Source organism: Pecten maximus, chromosome 16, assembly GCF_902652985.1.
Source record: "Pecten maximus chromosome 16, xPecMax1.1, whole genome shotgun sequence".
Taxonomy (NCBI): Eukaryota; Metazoa; Mollusca; class Bivalvia; order Pectinida; family Pectinidae; genus Pecten; species Pecten maximus.
The window spans coordinates 25,686,718-25,702,921 of record NC_047030.1 but is presented as its reverse complement, the minus strand read 5'-3'; the positions used below and the strand labels follow the sequence as shown (position 1 = coordinate 25,702,921).

Here is a 16,204-nt window from a genome sequence, read left to right as displayed (position 1 = left end):
TAAAACTGCACATGCAATGATAAGATTGTTAAAATGTTCTTCTTTTTTTTTTCTTTTTTTTTTTTTGCAGAATTAATTTAAACATCATTACATACATTCTCCGTTACTTAACATAATTTAATTAGCAGATTTTATTTCGAATCAATTTCGTCAGGTCTTTACAAGACTTAAATTTAATTTTGTATTATTGTTTATTCTTTATTCTCATATGCATTACAATCGGAAAATAATTATGTATGTTACTAAAGTTTAGAATCCGCAAAATTTACGAATGAGAAATGTCTGTTGAAAACAAACTGGGAATTAGCTGTTGTATACTTTAGACCAGTGTTTGGTTTGTCCTCACTTGACAACCGTTTCCTCAATTGTCCGTAATAAACGACTAGTGACGAACAAGGTTATTGTATACGAGTTATGGTTTCCATCAGTGCAGTTTCATGAACGTGCCGAGTCAGTAGTTGATCTCGTTAGGAAATAGTACTTGTGTAATGTTTATATGTCATATATGGAAACGATTGTTTTAAATAGGAGCATTTTTTTTTCTTTGTCGTTATTTTATTTCTCTTCTGATTTGTTCTAGTATTAAACCCCTATTCTAGTATTTAATCCCTGTTACAGTATTTAACCCCTATTCTAGTATTAAATCTCTGTTCTAGTATTAAATCTATGTTATAGTATTTAATCTCTGTTCTAGTATTAAATCTCTGTTCTAGTATTAAATATCTGGTCTAGTATTAAATCACTGTTCTAGTATTTAATCTCTGTTCTAGTATTAAATCTCTGTTCTTGTATTAATCTCTGTTCTAGTATTAAATCTCTGTTCTAGTATTAAATCTCTGTTCTAGTATTTAATCTCTGTTCTAGTATTTAATCTCTGTTCTAGTATTTAATCTCTGTTATAGTATTAAATCTCTGTTCTAGTATTAAATCTCTGTTCCAGTATTAAATCTCTGTTCTAGTATTAAATCTCTGTTATAGTATTAAATCTCTGTTATAGTATTAAACCCCTATTCTAGTATTTAACCTCTGTCCTAGTATTAAATCTCTGTTCTAGTATTAAATCTCTGGTCTAGTATTAAATCTCTGTTCTAGTATTAAATTTCTGTTCTAGTATTAAATCTCTGTTCTAGTATTTAATCTCTGTTATAGTATTAAATCTCTGTTATAGTATTAAACCCCTATTCTAGTTTTTAAGCTCTGTTCTAGTATTAAATATCTGCTCTAGTATTAAATCTCTGTTATATTATTTAATCTCTGTTATAGTATTAAATACCTGTTCTAGTATTTAATCTCTGTTCTAGTATTAAATCTCTGTTCTAGTATTAAATCTCTGTTATAGTATTAAACCCCTATTCTAGTATTAAATCTCTGTTCTAGTATTAAATCTCTGTTCTAGTATTAAATATCTGCTCTAGTATTAAATCTCTGTTATATTATTTAATCTCTGTTCTAGTATTAAATACCTGTTCTAGTATTTAATCTCTGTTCTAGTATTTAATCTCTGTTCTAGTATTAAACCCCTATTCTAGTATTTAATCTCTGTTCTAGTATTAAATCTCTGTTCTAGTATTAAATCTCTGGTCTAGTATTAAATCTCTGTTCTAGTATTAAATTTCTGTTCTAGTATTAAATCTCTGTTCTAGTATTTAATCTCTGTTATAGTATTAAATCTCTGTTATAGTATTAAACCACTATTCTAGTATTTAATCTCTGTTCTAGTATTAAATATCTGCTCTAGTATTAAATCTCTGTTATAGTATTTTATCTCTGTTCTAGCATTAAATACCTGTTCTAGTATTTAATCTCTGTTCTAGTATTAAACCCCTATTCTAATATTTAATCTCTGTTCTAGTATTAAATATCTGTTCTAGTATTTAATCTCTGTTCTAGTATTAAATATCTGTTCTAGTATTTAATCTCTGTACTAGTATTAACTCTCTCGGAGTATTTGTTAATGAAATATCAAAACTTTCATGCGTCAAAAGCTTTCGAAACTGCCTATACCAATGACAGAAAATGTTAAGTAGTGAATATCAGTTAAAATGCAAATGCAATCAGAAATATTAAAGAGAGGGAGCTAGTGATTTTTGGTATGTAATGTTTGCTTAAAGAAAGGTGTAACAGGCGGCATTGTGTGTTAAAGCCATTGAATGGCTGAAATATCAAATAGAACGGAAGATAGTCAATAAATCTGCCTTATAATAGACGTTATCTTTGGCGTTACCTAGAAACAAGCTGTTCACCGAATTACTGACATTTCAAATAATTTATCAGTTAAAACGCCATGTAACGACTATCAATAAATGATAAAGAAATGATTTAATTCCCAGTAAAAAGAATCGATATAGATTAAACTAAGTATGTGTTAATTCTGCCTGGAAATAACAAATGTCTGCCAATAGATGCTTGCTTTGTACTGTAGCGCACACCAATATAAAAAGAATTATTTCATATATGTATTATACCTACATGTATAACATATATATACTTCTCTGATGCCTTTTTTAGGTATCAACTTCATAGTCCTTCAGGAAGGACAGATATTTTAACGGTGAACTTTCGCCATTACCATGGTTACACCCATGAACGCAATCGGAGCTAGTTACAGCTATTTGTTAGAAAAAGCAAACTATGAACTGTTGAAACTTTGGAATAAAGTTATTTTCCATGTTTAGTATAATTAGTAAAGGTATCGAGTAACTATGCATTATTTGTGATCGTATATAGAAGATTTTTTATAGTAATAGGAAATAACATGAAAACAAAAGAGTTAAAATCTGCAAAGTAATGGAATCTTTCACAAAAAAAGATAAAGATGAATAGTAGCATAGTAGTAATACTGACATAAATTGATCTTCAAAGTACCTTTTTTCATTATTTTTCATTTGCTATTGATGCCGAAAGCAAAATATGATATAATCTGGTATTGGTAAAACGTTGGTATTAAAAATAGTTTTAATAGCATACCCATGTGACAGTATGGTTCTCTGCGCTGGTTGATTGTATAAAAGTATAAAATAATTTCGGTATCAGATACATAGATATGTATATACTGTCATATGGACAATTTTGTAATTTCTCGTTACCGTTTATCGATTTTTTATTTTTGAATCACTATTTCCGTTATTAAAATTGGCGATGAGGTGAAATATAAAAATTGTTTACGAGGTTTACAGTTGTCATCTTTGCTTCTGCTTCGCAGAATTCTTGAATTCGTCAGTTCGATTAAAATCACGCCGTCGTTATCAACGAGGGGGTAGCTGAGAGGAAACTGGTTGGTAATGATGTATATCCAAATATGTCGAACTCTGTTATGTCGAAGATCCTGTTTAACTCGAAATAAACAATAAATTCCTACGTTAAATTATATGTAGAATATAGTCCGGTACCTCGAATACTCGAAGTTTTTCAATGACGATATCAACTTCGAGATCATGAGGTTCGACTGTATAATGTTCTTCTGCATTTAACTTCAAATTGTACGTTACAATCTTGATCAAACCATCAAAGATTTGTATTGAGATCCACATAAATATATGACAAGTACACACACATCGGTGTTGAGATCCACATAAATATATGACAAATACACACACATTGGTGATGAAATCCACATAAATATATGACAAGTACACACACATTGGTGTTGAGATCCACATAAATATATATACACACACACTGGTGTTGAAATCCACATAAATATATGACAAGTACACACACATTGGTGTTGAGATCCACATAAATATATGACAAGTACACACGGAAAATTGGGAAATGTTGAAGCACTTATATAATCCTTCATCAAGAGATTTATTTGTAAAATCATATCTAGAAGTGATTAAGATTCAAAGTATCAGATGTAAATTCAATTTTCCTCTTTTATTCAGACCGTAAATCACAATCCTTTGAATTCCAGCACAAAATATCCCAATCCCTAATTTATCGACTTTCTCTTGTTGGCTATTTTTCACAGTTTGTTTTTAGTTTATCGTATGCGCGTAAGGTTTATTTCCATGGCAACTCAACACCTATAAAAGTAAATTGAAAAGAAGAGAGCGAGTCTACAAACGGATTGTTATGCTGTAATATCGCAGCAAGGAGGACAAATCTGACTTCCGTTGCATTAAGTAAGTTTTATCTGCTTTCCATATTCTTGTTTAAGCTTACTGAATTTTACCGTTCTGAAGGAATGAAAGTTTTATTATCATTTCTTTTCAGTTTCTTTCTGTCTTGAATGGGTACTTTGAATCATAACATACTTTGTTTATCGATGTATACAATTATGAAATATACAAATATAGAAATAATCGATTTAGAAGGAAAAAACCATTGAGATGCAGTAGATGTGGTGTTGTGGACGCTTGAATGAGTATATAATTAGATATACAATTTCCATTAAACGTTTAAGTATATATTCATGAACACTTTATATTTAGGAACTAAGCCATATAAGCAATACCATTTCATGAAATGAAACTAAACCAAATTCCTATTAGCACATATTATGTTTTTTTTCACTGAGAGGCTGTAAAGCTTAAATATAAATTCAAAATAAGAAATATTTAGTTATTCTTACAGATATGATGAAATATGGAGTAGAAGTCAAAATCCACGTAAGTTTATTGATCTGGTAGTCATGCGACTTTAGGCAGTTGATCACACGTACCAGGGAATGTGTTACATTGTCTGAGCATAGTGTGTAACCTGGTTGGTGATACAAACTTTTTAAATATAGCAACATTAATTTACCTACTTGGCAACACCTTAGCAACGAATGATAATTTATGATAAACTCTGATGTGTCCATGTATATAATTTATAAGAGAGGACATAAGTAAGAGAAAAATGATGTAGACTGTGAGTAACAGACAAATAAATGAAGGCTGAGGATTAAGAGAAAATTAAGCAGGCTGTGCGTAAGAGACAAATTAATGAAGGCTGAGGGTAAGAGAGAATTAGTGAAGACTGTAAGTAAGAGATAATCAATGTAAATTAAGGGTAAGAGAAAAATGAAATAGGCTGTGGGAAAAAGAGAACTGATGCAGACTATTGGTAAGAGGAAAATGTAATGGCCGTGAGTATGAGAGAATTAATGTAGGATGTGGATAAGAGAGAGCTGATGTAGACTGTGAGTGAGAGATAATTGATGTAGACTGTGGGTGAGAGATAATTGATGTAGACTGTGGGTGAGAGATAATTGATGTAGACTGTGGGTGAGAGATAATTGATGTAGACTGTGGGTGAGAGATAATTGATGTAGACTGTGGGTCAGAGATAATTGATGTAGACTGTGGGTCAGAGATAATTGATGTAGACTGTGGGTGAGAGATAATTGATGTAGACTGTGGGTGAGAGATAATTGATGTAGACTGTGGGTCAAAGATAATTGATGTAGACTGTGGGTGAGAGATAATTGATGTAGACTGTGGGTGAGAGATAATTGATGTAGACTGTGGGTCAGAGATAATTGATGTAGACTGTGGGTGAGAGATAATTGATGTAGACTGTGGGTCAGAGATCATTGATGTAGACTGTGGGTCAGAGATCATTGATGTAGACGGTGGGTGAGAGATCATTGATGTAGACTGTGGGTGAGAGATCATTGATGTAGACTGTGGGTGAGAGATAATTGATGTAGACTGTGGGTCAGAGATCATTGATGTAGACTGTGGGTGAGAGATCATTGATGTAGACTGTGGGTCAGAGATCATTGATGTAGACTGTGGGTCAGAGATCATTGATGTAGACTGTGGGTCAGAGATCATTGATGTAGACTGTGGGTCAGAGATAATTGATGTAGACTGTGGGTGAGAGATAATTGATGTAGACTGTGGGTCAGAGATAATTGATGTAGACTGTGGGTGACAGATCATTGATGTAGACTGTGGGTCAGAGATCATTGATGTAGACTGTGGGTCAGAGATCATTGATGTAGACTGTGGGTCAGAGATCATTGATGTAGACTGTGGGTCAGAGATCATTGATGTAGACTGTGGGTGAGAGATCATTGATGTAGACTGTGGGTGCAGAGATCATTGATGTAGACTGTGGGTGAGAGATAATTGATGTAGACTGTGGGTGAGAGATCATTGATGTAGACTGTGGGTGAGAGATAATTGATGTAGACTGTGGGTCAGAGATCATTGATGTAGACTGTGGGTCAGAGATAATTGATGTAGACTGTGGGTTAGATATAATTGATGTAGACTATAGTTAAGAGGGCACTGGCGTAGGCTGTGGGTGAGAGATAATTGATGTAGACTGTGGGTGAGAGATAATTGATGTAGACTGTGGGTGAGAGATAATTGATGTAGACTGTGGGTGAGAGATAATTGATGTAGACTGTGGGTCAGAGATAATTGATGTAGACTGTGGGTGAGAGATCATTGATGTAGACTGTGGGTCAGAGATCATTGATGTAGACTGTGGGTGAGAGATAATTGATGTAGACTGTGGGTGAGAGATAATTGATGTAGACTGTGGGTCAGAGATCATTGATGTAGACTGTGGGTCAGAGATCATTGATGTAGACTGTGGGTCAGAGATAATTGATGTAGACTGTGGGTGAGAGATCATTGATGTAGACTGTGGGTCAGAGATCATTGATGTAGACTTTGGGTCAGAGATCATTGATCTAGACTGTGGGTCAGAGATCATTGATGTAGACTGTGGGTCAGAGATCATTGATGTAGACTGTGGGTCAGAGATCATTGATGTAGACTGTGGGTGAGAGATCATTGATGTAGACTGGGAGAGAGATCATTGATGTAGACTGTGGGTGAGAGATCATTGATGTAGACTGTGGGTGAGAGATCATTGATGTAGACTGTGGGTCAGAGATCATTGATGTAGACTGTGGGTCAGAGATCATTGATGTAGACTGTGGGTCAGAGATCATTGATGTAGACTGTGGGTGAGAGATAATTGATGTAGACTGTGGGTCAGAGATAATTGATGTAGACTGTGGGTGAGAGATCATTGATGTAGACTGTGGGTGAGAGATCATTGATGTAGACTGTGGGTCAGAGATCATTGATGTAGACTGTGGGTGAGAGATCATTGATGTAGACTGTGGGTGAGAGATCATTGATGTAGACTGTGGGTGAGAGATCATTGATGTAGACTGTGGGTCAGAGATAATTGATGTAGACTGTGGGTGAGAGATAATTGATGTAGACTGTGGGTCAGAGATAATTGATGTAGACTGTGGGTGAGAGATCATTGATGTAGACTGTGGGTGAGAGATCATTGATGTAGACTGTGGGTGAGAGATCATTGATGTAGACTGTGGGTGAGAGATCATTGATGTAGACTGTGGGTCAGAGATAATTGATGTAGACTGTGGGTGAGAGATCATTGATGTAGACTGTGGGTGAGAGATCATTGATGTAGACTGTGGGTCAGAGATCATTGATGTAGACTGTGGGTCAGAGATCATTGATGTAGACTGTGGGTCAGAGATCATTGATGTAGACTGTGGGTGAGAGATAATTGATGTAGACTGTGGGTCAGAGATAATTGATGTAGACTGTGGGTGAGATATCATTGATGTAGACTATAGTTAATAGGGCACTGGCGTAGGCTCTGTAGGGGAGGGGGGATTGGTAAAGACTGCGGGTAAGAGCGAATTTATGTATGTTGTGGGTAAGAGAGCATTGGCGTAGGCTGCGGGCAAGAGATAGTTCATGCAGGATATGGATTAGAGAGAACTGACATTGAATGCTTCATCCTTCTTTCGTATCCGGCCTCCCGCTCCAGCAGTCACAATAGCCCCACACTACTTGTTTTTCCAACCCCTTTCAATTCTCATTCCCTGCCGCTGAACTGAATCAGCGGCCCTTTGATCCACGAATATGATTCCTGTCATTTCAATACTTGGTGTTGATGATGGTGCATTGATTGAATGCAGTAACTACCTAGTTATATGATAAGTTGTTGTGTCTTTGTAACCATTGTCGATGACTCATCATGTATCTTGGGATATCGTCTCTATTTTTTTTTTTTTTTTTTTGCAATATGTATAGCGCATTGTCACTTCATGTCTTATCCTGACAACCTTAATGATATAATTAACAAAACATACGAAGTCAAACCATCTTCAGGATATTTTTTTCATTGTGGTAGAAAAAGGTCACACAAACTTGTGGTTCTTATAGATGGCATTTTGTATATCTTGCTTTGCTGTTTTTAATGGTGCTAATGATGCCATAGAATTTTTTTTTGCCTGTAGAAAAAACGTTATGGCGAGCAACAAAATAACACCGATGGAGCCCACCCCGGGTAAAAGTCCCTCGTCGTCCACGGAATCTCTGAACGAATCACAGCTTAATGCTGTCATCATGGACATGCTGCATGTGAATGAGAATTGGAACAGATGCGAGATACTTTGTCGAGGTATGTTCATTTTTATATAACTGGTATTTCAAAACACGTGATATTCTTTCTTTTTGTTACAAAGAATACTACCAAAGTAACGAAACCATGACATTAACTAAAGAGCGATAAGCGATTCCAAATATGAACATGATATACCTTTTTATAGAGCGCAAATATCCTAGAAATGTTATGAAATAAATATCTCTGAAAAAAGAATATTTGTAATATGAATAACGATATCTCCATTATATAAGCATTATTTTTCTTACAGAAATTTCTTTTGTGATTTGGTATCAATTCCATTTCTTTTACCAAATCACCATTTGATGATATTTTTAAGATTAATTTTTTGACCAACAATCTATTAATAATACTTCTGAAATATATATATAGAAAGTATAGAAATGATAGTAAATGTTTATTTTGATACGACAGGAAATCCCATTACGGACGCCGGTAAGAGATTGCACATGTTCAAAATGTTGACAGTGGTGCTTGTCCCCGTGGTAGTGCTAACAGGTATGACTGCCAATACCTTCATCGTCTCCCTTGACAACTACATAAGTTTGTCAAACATCCGGAATATCCTCTATTTCAGCATCGAGTTAGGGTGGCTCTTACGTATGATGCAGCGAGAACGTGACATTAGTGCTCTTTACATAAGTAGTAAGAGTCCTCAGACAAAGGATTTCTTGTTAAATCGATATCCGGATACAGATGTTGGACTCCAGAATCTGTCATTCTGGCCCACCAGCGAGACTATCGTCAGACGAGAATTCCAAACAAAAGAGAGCTTTCTGTCTTATCTCAACCGTCACCGATACCAGCTTGAGTCTTACAACCGAACATCCAAAGACGAGGTGGCTTTCTACTCAGATAGTATCGAGGTCTTCATAAAGTGGTTATACCAAGCAATAGTGGAAGCCCGATCTGGTACAGTTTGGCCAACGCTGGTTGCATATCAAGAAATTGTAGTAGCCAGTGAGTACTTTGGCAGAGAAAGAGGGCTAGGGGTATCGTTTTATGCTATAGGTGGCTTTCTGACTCGAGATGAATATCTTGACTTTGTTGAGAGTCAGGATATTGCAAACATTACGTTTGAATCTGCAAGGCGATATTCTGAGCTAGCTTACAGTATTTATGAAGATACTCTTTTGCGAAATTCAAGTGTAATCCAGCCTATCAATGAAATGAGAAGTGAGATAAGAAGCAATCGGAGTTCAGCTGTGAAAGGTTCCTTCAAATATGCAAACTGGTGGTTCGAAAACATGACTGTATACCAAGACACTCTCCGTGAGGTACAAATCCGCCTCGCTTCAGAAATTGATGAAATCCTACGTATGGAAGCAGAGGAAGACTTGAGAAATATAGTTTTTATTTCAGTCGTATTTGGGATCATTCTTATTCTTTGCCCTCTGATCGTCTTTGCTGTGTATTCACTAACGTCTGAGATCCAGAAGTACTCTATTTCGATTGCTAACCGGTTAGTATAATTTCTTAATATGTAAATAAATAAGTATGACATAGGGAACGGATTTCTTAATGAATTTCCTTAGTCAAATTAAATAATTACTCCATGCCATTGAATTACAAATTAAAGAACGCTAATGAATATAAATAAAAAAGATATTTTGAAAAAACGTTTTTTAAATATATACAATCTTTTTTGTTATCGTGTTATTAACTAAAATGGACAGGGACGAACCCATGTTTGCGGTGCAATTTAAAAACATAAATGTAATGTTCGAATGATGAAAATATTGTTTGGAAAGTGGTTTCAGTTTATTGTTTATCGTTATGATGAGGCCCACCGGCCATAATTCCAGTTAACAAATATCTACTTTAATACAGCAATTTTGTATTACAACCCCTCTTTCAGTACAAAGGCTCTCAATAAAGAGAAGAAGCGAACCGACACTCTTTTGTACCAGATGTTGCCAAGATCCGTTGCTGAACGACTGAAAAGAAACGAGGAAGTTGGGGCCGAACATTATCCAGATGCTACTGTTTTATTCAGCGATATAGTGGGGTTCACGCAAATTGCTGCACAGTGCTCGCCAATGCAAGTGGTTGACATGTTGAATAGTCTCTACCTGTGCTTTGACAAGCGACTGGAAATGTTTGATGTGTATAAGGTGGAGACCATTGGAGACGCATATATGGTAGTATCTGGTAAGTCTATTTGGAAGTATTTGATGAGTATGTATGGTAGTATATGGTTAGTATAATTGGTAGTATTTGGTGGGTATGTATGGTATTATATGGTAGGAAATATATTTGGTAGTATTTGGTGAGAATGTAAGGTAGTTCTGGTATGTATATATATGGTAGTATTTGGTAATTAAACATGGTAGTATATGGTGTGTACTCTTGAACTGTCGATAACATCATATCCAATACAATCGATCCAATTGTTTCATGAGATACGACTACGTTGCTTAAGTTATATGACCTGTTTTGGTTTATTGTTTACTGCCTTCATTAGTAGTTAGGGAACCATTTTTTCTTATCAACACTAAAGCATATTGTAAGGAGGATGTGATTTCATTCAATTCACTGGTTTATATTACGATGATTATTTTAACAAAGCAATGCGATGTTTTAATCTATTTCTGTCTTCCTCGTGATCAGATAAAGATTTCCTTCATTATTTATTTAATAATTGAAATTGAATATGTTTATTTTATGCAGATATAACACAACAGAAGATGATAGTACACTTTTTTGCATTACAGCTCCATAACACAAAAATTTATTGACGAACTATTTTCTCTTAGCATTAGGCTGCTGTATCATCCAATCAAAAACAACGTTACAAATGACGATAACATATTTTACTTTATTGGCTGATAACATAATATTTTCAGCCAATGGAAATGCTTATTATAAGCAAGATTAGATAATTTCTGTTTGTCTCTTTTACACCAGGGACGGTGAAGGAGGAGGTAAGAAGCATATTTTAAATCCCAAACAAAACAAAATTCAAACTGTATGAGTACTGATTTAAAATCCAGGTGTACCCAAGCTGAATGGCCGACGTCATGCTGCTGAGGTGGCTACCATGGCCCTTGACATTCTGGAACACATTGACCGTCTGGAGATCCCTCATCTTCCCGGGACAAAGTTTAAGCTGAGGATCGGTTGTCACTCGGGTAGGAATATTCATATTTTAACGATGATCTTATTGAGCAACATTCCATATAACCATGTTTGTGCTAATTGTTGCCTCTAAGCATTGTTTTTGTTGTTTACTTTCCGGTGGTGCTCATTAGTCAAAATTCTTATCGTTTTAATATGGTTATGAGTTGATATTTGAATGCAACAAAAGAAACACATGATTACAGCTGTGTCGCCGGTTCTTTTGACATCCTAAATAATTTCCCATTAAGGATTGAAACAAATGGTCCGTAATGCATGGCTTTTGAAAATTAAGTTTGCAAACTTAGTTTGCAAATTTTGTTTGCAAACTTCTGTAAGAATCCGCTACGCGGATTGATACAGTTTGCTAACAAAATTTGTTTCATACCCCGATGAAACTAAAAAAAATGACATCAATGCTTAAATGAACTCAACAAATTGCAAATTATAATTGTGATATATCATAATAAAAATACGCAAGATGTCCCCTTCGATTGAAGGTCCTGTCGTGGCTGCTGTGGTTGGTACAAAGATGCCTCGATACTGTTTATTTGGTGTGACAGTCAGTATAGCCTCTATGATGGAATCCCTTGGAAAAGGTAAGAAGCATGTGTTGATCCAGTGGACAATCATATTATTGTAGGCTGTATGTCAGATAAATACGGTAAATTGTCATATAAGGTTTTATATTTAAGAAAGCTTATGTAAGTACTTTTTTTTTATACCTATTAAAGTACTCTATTTCAATTGCTAACCGGTTAGTATAATTTCTTTATATGTATATAAATGAGTATGATATAGGGAATGGATTTCTTCATAATCCCAGTTAACAAATATCTACGTCAATATTAATAAATAAAGTCTAATTAAACGCAATTTTGTATTACGACCCCTCTTTCAGTACAAAGGCTCTCAATAAAGAGAAGAAGCGAACCGACACTCTTCTGTACCAGATGTTGCCAAGATCGTCTTATTTAACGATTTATGTTTTTATTTTTTTTAATACCAGCAAATAAAATTCACATAAGTGAGACCATGCACGATCTTCTGCGTGACCTGGGTGGCTTCGTCCTGAAGCAGAGACAAGATCTTCCTGTGATGGTTAGTATTATAAAAGTATTTTATACTGAGCCATACCATTAACATTACACGTTTTATGGTGTATCGTATTAAGTTAAAAAAATTACAATTATGATAGTTACAGTTTGTTTGCTACACATTCTTTTTAATGAAAAATGTATCATCGCTCATTAGTATAACTACTACATATTAATTTTAATGGAAAATATCAAAAAAATTGATAATCCGTTAGTAATGACACAACATATTCTTTTGTTAATGAGAAATGTCATAAATATAAGAAGATTGATGGTTCGTTAATATTACTATAACATCATCTTTCTACTGATAAATCTTATAGATATATAACAAGATATATGGTTTCTTGAAGTGAATTCAAAATTCTTATCAATTTTCCCGTATAGAATACATTTATATCACTGTATTGAAAGGTGAGGAGAGACAAAGAAGGATTCAAAATGTTTCCCTATTGATTCCATTTGTATGACAGCTTTATTCCATGTTTGACGTGAGGCAGCATTAGGGAAAATATTGGAGGAAATGTGCATCATGCTTAAATTGAAACCACTCAATTTTCTTAGATAGAAAATATTCCCTCAAATGAAGTAAATACGTCGACACCTATGATAAACTTTCCTCTGATGGTAAAGATCAAAGAGAGCTATGATTAGATCACTTTGATATGTCTCACTGCCATAAAGATAACTTTTCTAAAACAAGAGCCCCATGGGCCTTAACGGTCACATGAGTTTTGATATATTTTGGTAGATTTGATTCCTGTGACATTAAATATGAAGTCAATGTGTTCCCTCCAGCATGCTACAGGCAAAATACATCGTTTCTATGTGTGTTGGTCCTCAAGAAGACATTCTAAAGATTTTAGTATATTTGAGCCTGATGGCCGTAAATGAATTTCAAGGTCATGCTCATTCATCTGAACAATCGTTATAGCCATTTACCCCGAGCATGCTATAGGCCCAGTATCAGATTTCTAGCCTTCTTAGTTAATGAGAAAAAGTCTCAGGTGACCTAAAAATGTTCCGGATTTTTTTCTGGTAGAATTGTAATGGTATGTTTTGTTAACTCAGATGCAAAGTGACCTGACGAACAGCTTTCGTGGAAAAGTCAGGACGTATTGGCTTCAGGACCATGAAGGGGGACATCGTCAAAGTTCTTTCAGCTCGCTTTCTTCCGGAGAATCGCGGTGAAGTGATGATATGTTAGAATTTCTGGTGTTATTGCCTTCTTTCAGCCTGATATACGTACAGTCTTAAAATTTAGTAGTAAAACACAGAAAGTACATTATGACCTTGATGTTTAAACAAGGTCATTAGTCTTCTTTTCTTCTTTTTATGTTTCGTTTGGTTGTTGTGCACACTTGTTATCCAATTATCGATATGATCGTATGATATGTAGCATGGTGTTAGATGAACGTATAGAATATGTGCCTAACATCAGGTGTAATCAATCAATAAGTTTAAATCAAAAAAAAAAAAAAAAGAGAGAGAGAAAAATAGAATCAACAAAAAAAACTTCAGGATGTTAAACTGGGACCAGGTCATATACGCCGTTTTGTCTTTGTCGAAGGCCTCTGTGTATACCTTTCTTTTCTTGAATTTAATGCATCACTAAATTTAATGCACGTGTAAATATACGGTATTATCGTAATAGTTGATAGATTAATAATTATTTGATATTTTAATCTTGCTAGTAACAAGTATTTTCATTGGCTTAAAAACAAAGTAATCAGCCCATTATTTTTTTCAAATTTTAGCAGTCAAAGAGTGTACAATAGATAAATCCTTAGGTTTAACATTAAGATATGATTATATTTTATTATTATTATTATTATTGGGGTTTTTTTTATTTGTTTTGTTGTTTTGGTGTTTTTTATTATTTTTTGTGTGTGTGTTTGTGTGTTTTGGTTTCATAACGTAAAATTATATATTTAAGAGTAAAATATTTAATAAATCGTTTTTCTTACGATATTTGTCTGTTAAATACAATGCATAGTGAGGAAGTTTGTATTCGTGTGAGGCTGTATGTGAGAGTGTGTGAGGGTGTGTAAGTGTGGATGTGTACATATCACTTATACTGTGTGTCACGTGATTTATATTGTAACACGTTCTTTGCATCTCAAAAATAATTGCTGATATCAATTGCTAGTTTGTTTTTTTGTTTTTTGTTTTTTGTTCTTTTTAGATGGATTAAAAATTGGATGTACACATAAATATGGTAAAATTTTATTATGCAAATGGAAAATCGCAGACACTGGTGAATTAGTTTCTGAGGAAAAAAGCCTAACGTTAAACCTTTATCCAGAAAGAAAAATTTTCGTATGGTTTCCGAATTTAAGCAACATGAAAAATTAACAACAGAAAAAAATGTCTGGGAGTCTAAAGAATAACATAAAATGACGTTACAAGTTGCATTATTGGTAAAATTCACGTCACATGATATTTTGCATTAATTTGGTATTGCTGCTTGAAATGTTTAAAGCTTTATTGAAAATAACACGCTAAAATGTTTTATGATACTACTCTTTAATCTATGTCTTATTTCCATACTAAAAGTTTTAGTGTTTTATAATGTCGAAAAGTCGGAACAGATTTTTGGAACACCCTGTATATTTATTTTGTTTGTGAAGGCAGGTCTCTTTTTGTTTCAGAGATACAACATTTTAAGAAGATCTTTATTTTAATAGATATGTATCCAAAACAATAAGAGGTATTTATAAAAGAAATAAAGATATGCCAATCATAGGTCATGGTATATTTGTTAACAAATCATACGAGATATTCGTTAATGTTTAAGGAATTTCTGTAAAGATACATCTGCAGATCTGCGTGATATATCTTAAACTTGACTACATCTTATAAAGGTACACATAAGATATCCTGGCGCTCTCTCACAAATTATGATTTTTACCCGTAGATGAAGGGTTTACACAAGAATTGCTAAAAACAGCATTAAAACTGTACGACCTTTATACTAGGTAGTTGAGGGATTTATGAGATGTACCGGAATATTGCTCTAGATATTTGAGCCGCTGTTAAGTGTACCGTATACATGTATCCTTCAGTTGTTGCTACTACTCGAATGTCTACTTTATATTCTCTGTCAGTGACAACGTAATAAATTAGAGTCTAATACAAATGAATATTCATTTGTAAATTTTTGTGATTTTTGTGCAGAAATGGATATTTTTATTTGTATTGTGATGTATTTTCAATGCAGTTAATAAAGAGAGGTTTTAGCTACATATGTTGTTCTTATAACTTTTAATTTAAACATCGCCTCACAATATAACAATCTTTGTCTTTATAACCTTCATAACAAGGTATGGTATGATACCCGTCTAGTTTTTTAAACATACTCCGATTTTAGAAATAAGATGTACACTCTGTAACGCTTCAAGACAGATATTTAAACTGTTTGGGGTTATTTCTATATATCAGCATAGTTTTCCTCAAACTCTGAGATGGAACTATTTTTCCTATAAACAGTCCATAATAGGGTCAGAGTTCTTCATAATGTATGATAAGAGCATTTTTGATGATTGAAATGATTCCCTATACACACCAGAGTAAGGATTTAAAGGCTTGTCAAA

At 34.1% G+C, this 16,204-nt stretch overlaps 1 protein-coding gene across 1 annotated transcript; it reads left to right on the top strand.

Annotated features, from left to right (window-relative positions):
* Window positions 1-4,073: 4,073 nt before the first annotated feature.
* Window positions 4,074-15,856, top strand: LOC117345411. The gene is made up of 8 exons (XM_033908485.1): window positions 4,074-4,127; window positions 8,231-8,394; window positions 8,812-9,859; window positions 10,256-10,548; window positions 11,391-11,528; window positions 12,015-12,113; window positions 12,524-12,615; window positions 13,683-15,856. Exons 2-8 carry the CDS (start codon window positions 8,241-8,243, stop codon window positions 13,800-13,802), a joined length of 1,944 nt encoding a protein of 647 aa, XP_033764376.1. The 5' UTR covers window positions 4,074-4,127; window positions 8,231-8,240; the 3' UTR covers window positions 13,803-15,856.
* Window positions 15,857-16,204: the final 348 nt, after the last annotated feature.